The sequence below is a fragment of the Cebus imitator genome, unplaced genomic scaffold (genome assembly GCF_001604975.1).
Source record: "Cebus imitator isolate Cc_AM_T3 unplaced genomic scaffold, Cebus_imitator-1.0 Scaffold139, whole genome shotgun sequence".
Lineage (NCBI taxonomy): Eukaryota > Metazoa > Chordata > Mammalia > Primates > Cebidae > Cebus > Cebus imitator.
The window spans coordinates 536,267-544,067 of NW_016107454.1; the positions used below are offsets into that span (position 1 = coordinate 536,267).

At 49.5% G+C, this 7,801-nt stretch overlaps 1 protein-coding gene across 3 annotated transcripts in view; it reads left to right on the forward strand.

The window, feature by feature from the left end:
• Positions 1-7,801, forward strand: part of TRAPPC12 (trafficking protein particle complex 12) — a 95,232-nt gene that overhangs the window by 7,862 nt on the left and 79,569 nt on the right. For all 3 annotated transcript variants that reach the window (XM_017541971.1, XM_017541972.1, XM_017541976.1), the window contains exon 2: positions 256-1,333. In XM_017541971.1, the coding sequence (XP_017397460.1) occupies positions 260-1,333 (1,074 nt within the window). In that variant the 5' untranslated portion in view covers positions 256-259. The remainder of the gene's footprint in view (positions 1-255; positions 1,334-7,801) is intronic.

A 7,801-nucleotide genomic window follows, 5' to 3' on the forward strand; every position in this document is an offset into this window, starting at 1 on the left:
GGGGGTTAATGGGGATAGCATTTTAGTTGTTTTGCAAGTTGAAAAGGGTTCTGGAGATTAGTTGCATGAACATGTAGATGTACTTGACACTATTGAACTTAAGGTGGTACATTGTATGTGTGTTTCACTGTAATCAAAAGCACATGGATAAGAAGCTGGAGAAATGGAGTCTCAGCCATTGCAGGCCATAAGCAAGAGGCATGTTCGGTTGAGGACACGATCACGCTCAGGGACCTTCTCTGTCTTTGCTTTTAGGGGCATGGAGGATGCTGGCGGCGGCGAGGAGACCCCGGCCCCGGAGGCCCCGCACCTCCCTCCGCTCGCACCTGCGGAGGAGCAGGGGTTGCTCTTCCAGGAGGAGACCATCGATCTTGGTGGAGATGAGTTTGGATCTGAAGAGAACGAGAGCGCGTCGGAAGACTCGACTCCCCTCGTGGACAAGCTGAACGAACACATGATGGAAAGCGTCCTCATCTCCGACTCCCCCAACAACAGCGAGGGCGACGTGGGTGACCTGGGCCAGGTACGTGAGGAAGCCGAGCCCCGAGGGGAAGGCGACCCAGGCCCGGAGCCCGCGGGCACCCCGAGTCCCACCAGCGAGGCCGACGGCGACTGTGCGCCTGGGGACGCCGGGGAGGACGAGGCTGCGGCCCCCGGCAGTGGTGGGGCCCCGAGGCAGGACGCGGCCCCTGAGACCCCGGGCAGCGAAGCCGAAGCCGCACACCCCGAGCAGACGCCGCCCGCCGCGGACCCGGTCCCGGTGTGCACCATCTTCAGCCAGCGTGCACCCCCGGCCCCCGGGGACGGCTTCGAGCCGCAGATGGTGAAGTCGCCCAGCTTTGGCGGCACCAGCGAGGCCCCTGCCCGGACGCCGCCCCAGGCCGTGCAGCCCAGCCCCAGCCTCAGCACGTTCTTCGGAGACGCGGCCGCCAGCCACTCCTTGGCCTCAGACTTCTTCGACTCCTTCACCACCTCTGCCTTCGTCTCGGTCAGCAACCCCGGCGCGGGCTCCCCGACCCCTGCCAGCCCGCCTCCCCTCGCTGTGCCCGGGACAGAGGGGCGTCCCGAACCCGTGGCCATGCGAGGGCCCCAGGCCGCTGCGCCCCCGGTGTCGCCGGAGCCATTCGCGCACATCCAGGCTGTGTTTGCGGGGAGTGACGACCCCTTCGCCACCGCCCTGAGCATGAGCGAGATGGACCGGAGGAACGACGCCTGGCTCCCTGGCGAGGCCACGCGCGGAGTCCTGCGGGCTGTGGCCGCCCAGCAGCGCGGCGCCGTGTTCGTGGACAAGGAGAAGCTCACCATGCCGGGGCTCAGGTTCGACAACATTCAGGTGAGACTGGGTCTGCTGCCTTCGCAGTGCGGCCTCCCCTCCCCTCTGCCCAGTCTGTGAGATGTTCGCGGTGCCCTTCACAGGAGAGACGCCCTTGTTTTCAGTAGTTCCTTATGGCAAGCTGTGTTACTCTGCCCCGGGGTAATTAGGATCTGTTGGTTTTCTCAACAGAATCGGTTTAATGAGCTACTTTCAGAGATGTAGAAATAAACACCAGCAAGGCGAGTTCCACCATAACTCTGTTAGTTCTCTGTGCCCTGTAATACATTTGTCACATTTGAACTCCAGTAAATGATAAATCCATTTTAAAAAAAAAATACGGAAAAACATACTCCTGTTACATAGAACATGCTTGATGTAGAATTTGCATAGGTTGAATAAGAAAAATATGCGTGACCCAAAAAGTAACAAATCACAGAAATATGTAAATGTTATGCTAAATGATAATTAGCATAAGATTTCCATCCTCACCACTAATGAAAGACAGTTGACGCAGGATTGTTTTCAGTGCTGCTTTTCCAGCCGGAGACGTCCGCCACCGGTGATGTCCCTGCCCAGGCCTCTCTCGGCCCAGGAGCCGCACCTGGCTCGGCTTTGGCCTATCCGGTGGCCACGTGACTGTGCTCTCAGCTCCAAGTGGGAGGGTTGTGCGAGCAAACCAGCGTGGGGTCCGGGGGCTCCAATGGCCAGCACAGGAGCGGGCTCCACAAGGGGCTTGCAGCCGGACCGGGCATGTGGCAAGTGACTCCCTCGGCGGACTCCTGCATCCAGGCGAGGGGAACACCATGGCGCCCAAACAGATGCCCGCGACCACCCCAAAGCCCCATATGGGATGTCCCAGGACTAACAGCGTATTAACAGCCCTCAACCGGCACGTTAACAGCCGGCTGCTCTCGGCCCCGTTGCCCCTTTCTGGCCACCACTGCTTCCGCTGAGTGGGGCAGGCAAAGCGGGTGGGGCTGGAGGTCACAGTATTACTCCAAGCCTCGTACCTGCATTCTGCAGTGACCTGAGTTCTTGTCCTGCCTCCAGGAAGAATGAGATTATGTTGATAACCAGAGTGTGAGGGGGGCGGACAAGAATTTCGTTAAGCACAAAACAGGTCTCAGCGGAGATGGGGGGCGGGGTGGTTCCCCACCAGAAGTCAGGTGGTCTTTCCCCCGGTGTGGCTGGCTCAGGGGCTTGTTTGGACTCAGAATGGAGGCGTGCGTGCTGATAGTTTGCCAAAAAAAAAAAAAAAAGGCTAAAACAAAGTCACCCCTCAAAGGTGGACACAACAGTGTAAAAAACCAATTGGGGAAGGGTAGGTGTGTGTGAAATTGGTGAAGAGGGGTTAATCGATCAGAGGAAAGTGCGCCAAATGGGACGAGAGGTTCCCAGTCCCTTCCGTGGATTTACCCAGGACTTGTAGCTAGGCTTTAAACTGTCTGAAGCCTGACAGGTTTCACTGGGACCACCCCGTCTGCCTAAGATTTGTCGCCTCCTGCAGCAATCACAGTCAAGCCATTTCCATTTTCGTCTGTCAACAGTGATTTACTGTTTGTGGAAGTGTGGGAAAATAGCCTCTCTAAGACAGCCCCCATTTGACCGAAAATCGGTACAAACACATTTAAGTAAATTTTGTATACATATATGTATACATATATGTATACATACTTGTATACATATACCAGCTGTTGAGGTGTCTCTCAGAGTGGTTCATCATTGCAAAGAACCTGAAATAATCTAAAAGCCTGTTCTTAGGAGGTGTGAATACATTTGACTCACCTCATCTTCTAATGGAATATTTATGTACTTTTTAAAAATGATTCCAGGGGTTGGGGGAGGAAGGCATGAACAGGTGGAACAGAGAGGATTTTAAGGCAATGAAACTATTCTGTGTGAAACTTTAATGCTGGGTACGTGTCCTTATTTATTTTACCAGACTCATGGAATGCACCACACCAAGAGTCTACCTTAGTGTAAGCTGTGGACTTTGGGTGACAGTGATGTGTCCATGTAGGTTCATCAGTTGTCACAGGTGAACCACTCTGGTGAGGTGTGTGGGTAATGGGTAAGACTGCGTGTGTGGGAACAGGCAGTGTATGGAAAATCTCTATACCTTCTGCTTAATTTTGCAGCAAACCTAAACGTGCTCTAAATAATAAAATACTCCTCCAATCATTGGTGAATGATAAAATAAATTGTAAAATCTATTTTTAAAAAGATACCACAACAGAATATTTAATGAGGTTCATCTCATCCTGTTAAATTTGAAAATCAGGACAGAAGATAGCATGTAGCCGGTGTAGTATGATAAAAATTTTATAAATATATGTATACATATTTATCAGATTAAATCACATGTATGTCAATTTTAGTTTATTGCAACCAAATTGTGGGACAGGATTAGTAGTTTCTGTATGGCACTGTACATGGCGGGGGGCCGCCCCCCCGGCCCCAGTTTAGTGGCCTCAGAGCCTGTGTGTGTCTGTCTTCCTGAAACTGAAAGAAGGACCTGCATCCCCGTTTAGTGCAATCACTCACTGCTCCTGAACACAAATAGGCGAGTCAATAAGCCAATTGTATGACTGTATTTTTACTGAATTGATAGATGGCTGAGACCTAGGAGTGGTGAATTCTCTAGGAAAAGAAAAGTGACATGCGGGAGAAATGAAGCCAATTAAATGTTTCAGATAGCTAAAGTGTAAACCTATAAACATCCATATTTTGGGTATTTTACATGGCAGTCTTTCCAGAATATTTATTTACTAATTTACTGATACCCATTTACTGTATTTATTGTGGCCTTACGCTTTACCAGGCATTGGTCTAGGCATCCTTCTCTACCCTCCTAGGCAGAATATACTGAGCACAGTTTAACCTTTGCAGGACCTTTGTAATGAATACCAATTCCAGACTCTGATTTCAAGGGATGTTTGGATGTATAGGATTGGATTTACTTCATCACTGAGTTCTTACCTGTTCTCCTACTCCCTGGTCTTGTCTCTGTACCCCATATCCCCAAAATGGCTTCTCTGTACCCCCAAGATGGCTTCTCTGTACCCCATACCCCCAAGATGGCTCCTCTGTGCCTCACATCCCAAGATGGCTTCTCTGTACCCCATACCCCCCAGATGGCTTCTCTGTACCTCATACCCCCAAGATGGCTTCTCTGTACCCCGTACTCTCAAGATGGCTTCTCTGTACCCCATATCCCCAAAATGGCTTCTCTGTACCCCCAAGATGGCTTCTCTGTGCCCCATGCCCCCAAGATGGCTTCTCTGTACCCTGTACCCCCAAGATGGCTTTCGTGTTCTGCTCCATGTTTCTTCCCTTCTCTCTCAGGGTCTTTGTCTTCTCTGCTGTGAAATTCCTTTAACATCTGTGGGCCTTGCCTTTAGCATTTTCTCGCAAACCCCCTGTTGCTTGCTGTTTGCTTCTCCCTCTGACTGTAACTCAGAGGAAATCTGAAGGCTGCCACAAGAAAGACTTAACCCATTGTTTCCCAACTGGGTGCTGGGGTCCAGGGGTCTTAGGTGCATTTGGAAATGTGCAGAGGTGTTTTACTTTGGTTGACAAAGGGGATGGGGTGAGCATATGATGTTGAGTGGGTGGGGCCAAGAGTACTGAAAACCTTGCAGCGAGCTCAAAGCTTGCAAGGAATGGAAAGCACCTGTTCCTCAAAAAAGCTGAGCGGTCTCTGTCCAGTCCAGTTTCTCCTTTTATGATGAGGAATCAGATCCGAATGACTCGTGTGTTCACCAGCAAACCTGCAGTGTCCCAGGCATCCACTTTCCTCGTGACACAGAGGCGGGCGTGATACCCACCTGCCAGCCCAGACCAGGACGGATGGCCTAGACAAGAGAAGGCAGATTTGCAGGTGGATAATTCAGTGCCCTGTGGCTCGGAGGACGTCAGGCTGATTCCCATGGGCGTGTTTACCCAAGGGAACGCAGCCAGTGCACTGCGGAGCCAGTGCCAGAATGCAGGGCCTGTTTGCCTGAGTGCTGGGCTCTTTGTCCTGCGCTGTATTTCTCCCTACCGTAGAAAATGACTAATTGTATTCTCTCAGAAAGACTTCTGTTTAAGTCAAAGAACTAGAAACACCACTAATCATCAGGGAAATGCAAATCAGAACCACAATGAGATATCATGACTGTTAACCGAAAACTCTGGAAACAGCAAGAGTTGATGAGGGTGTAGAAAAAGGGACCCTTGTACACAGTTGGTGGGAATGTAAATTCATACAGCCATTATAGAAAACATTATGGAGGTGCCCAAAAAAGTTAAAAATAGAACTGCCATATGATCTCACAGCCCCCCGTTCTGGGTATGTATCCAAAGGAATCGATATCGGGATGTCAGAGAGATGCCTGCACCCCTGCGTTCACTGCAGAATTATTCACAGTAGTCCAGATAGGTAATCAACCTAAGTGCCCTTCAGTAGCTGAGAAGACAAAGAAAATGTGGTATATAGCAGCTCACACCCATCATCCCAACTTCTCAGGAAGCTGAGGCAGGTGGATCACTGGAGCCATAGTGTTCAAAGCTGCAGTGAGCTGTGATTGCACCACTGCACTCAAGCATGGGTCACAGAGTGAGACATGTCTCTTTAAAAACAAAAAAAAATTTTTAAAGGAAAGAGAATTCTATTTAGTCCTTAAACAAGGGGAAACCTTGCCATCTGTGACTATGTGCATGAACCTAGTAGACGTTAGGTTAAGTGAAATAAGCCAGACACGAAACGATGAATGCCACGTGATCACACTTATATGCAGAATCTACAAAAGTCAAACTCATAGAAGCTGGGGCTCCGGAGTGTGAGGGGCATGGGGAGATGTTACTGAGAGGGTACAGAGCTTCATTTATGCAGGAGGAAGGAGTGCTGGGGACGGGGCGTACATATAGCACAGTAACTGTAGTTAGTAACACCGATTGTTTACCTGAAATGTGATGAGCGCAAGTTTTAAGTGTCCTCACCACCCCCACACATATACACACACACAAATGGTAACTATGAGTAGTGACTGTTGTGTTCATTATTTTCACTCTGGAATTCAGTATATAGTGTCTACTTATATCAAATGATCATGTTATATACCTTGAATATATATCATTTGTATTTGTCAACTGAATATTCTAAAATTTAAAAATAAAATGTAAAATGCCTTTTCTATTTACCCATGTTAAAAAAAAAAAAAAAAAAAGAACTAGAAATCAAATGGCTGAATTTTAGTCTTCCATAGAGGATGAGTAGCGGAGCCTTGATGCATGGACATATACCCGATCAGTACGTGAACTTAGGAAGAGCCTTGAATTAGAAGAACTGGTTTCAAATTGTTGCTTTGCCAATAACCTGTGTAACCTAAGGGGGTTCATTGAACATCTGTGGCTCTATTTTCTTATCTGTAAAATGGAAGGTTTTGGTGAGTCTGTCACTTAGGCTGTGCGCTAAGCTGCACTAACAAAGAAGGCCAGAGGTCCACTGGCTGGAGTAGGGTACAGGTTTATTTCCGGGTGGTAGAACACTGGAGATCTGTGGACCCATGCTGTGGGTGAGTCCACCTTCCTCAACCAAGTCCAGGAAGTTTTTGCCATTGCTATCTTCCAGCCGTCTGGAAGGAGGGAGAGGCTGGAGAGCTCTGGGGTTCTGGAGTGTTCCTTTCACCATGCGTTATCTGGAAGACAGTGTGTCCGTTCACATCCCGCTGCCTAGGGTATAGTCACCTGCCCACACCAAGATGCAAGGAAGGCTGGAAGTAGAGTCTTTAGGTAGGCGGCCATGTGCCCAGGCAAAACCGAAGTTCTGTTACTAGAAGAAGGGGAGGGCCAGGCACAGTGGCTCACACATGTAATCCCAGCACTTTGGGAGGCCAAGGAGGGCAGATCACGAGGTCAGGAGTTGGAGACCAGCCTGGCCAACATGGTGAAATCCCGTCTCAACTAAAAATACAAAAATTAGCCAAATGTGGTGGCGTACGCCTGTAGTCCCAGCTACTTGGGAGGCTGAGGCAAGAAAATCACTTGAACCCAGGAAGCAGAGGTTGCAGTGAGCTGAAATTGTGCCATCACAATCCAGCCTGGGCAACAGAGTGGGACTCCATCTAAAATAAAAAAAAATTTTAGAAAGAGGAGATCAGAGATGGTGGATGGCTGAGAGTCTCTCCAGTGAGTCCTTCCGTAACCAAAGTCTCTGAATCTGGAATCCATAATTACTGCCAGCCTTGAGCCATTGCTGATAATTCCCACTGCTGTGTATATTAACAATTATCCAGCTTGTAAGTAGGTTCAAAATCCATGTTCTTTTTCTTTTTCTTTTTGAGACGGAGTCTCACACTGTTGCTAGGCTGGATCGCAATGGTGCGATTCCGCCTCACTGCAACCTCCGCCTCCTGGGTTCAAGCAGTTCTCCTGCCTCAGCCTCCCAAGCAGCTGGGATTACAGGCGCCCACCACCACACCCAGCTAATATTTTATATTTTTAGTA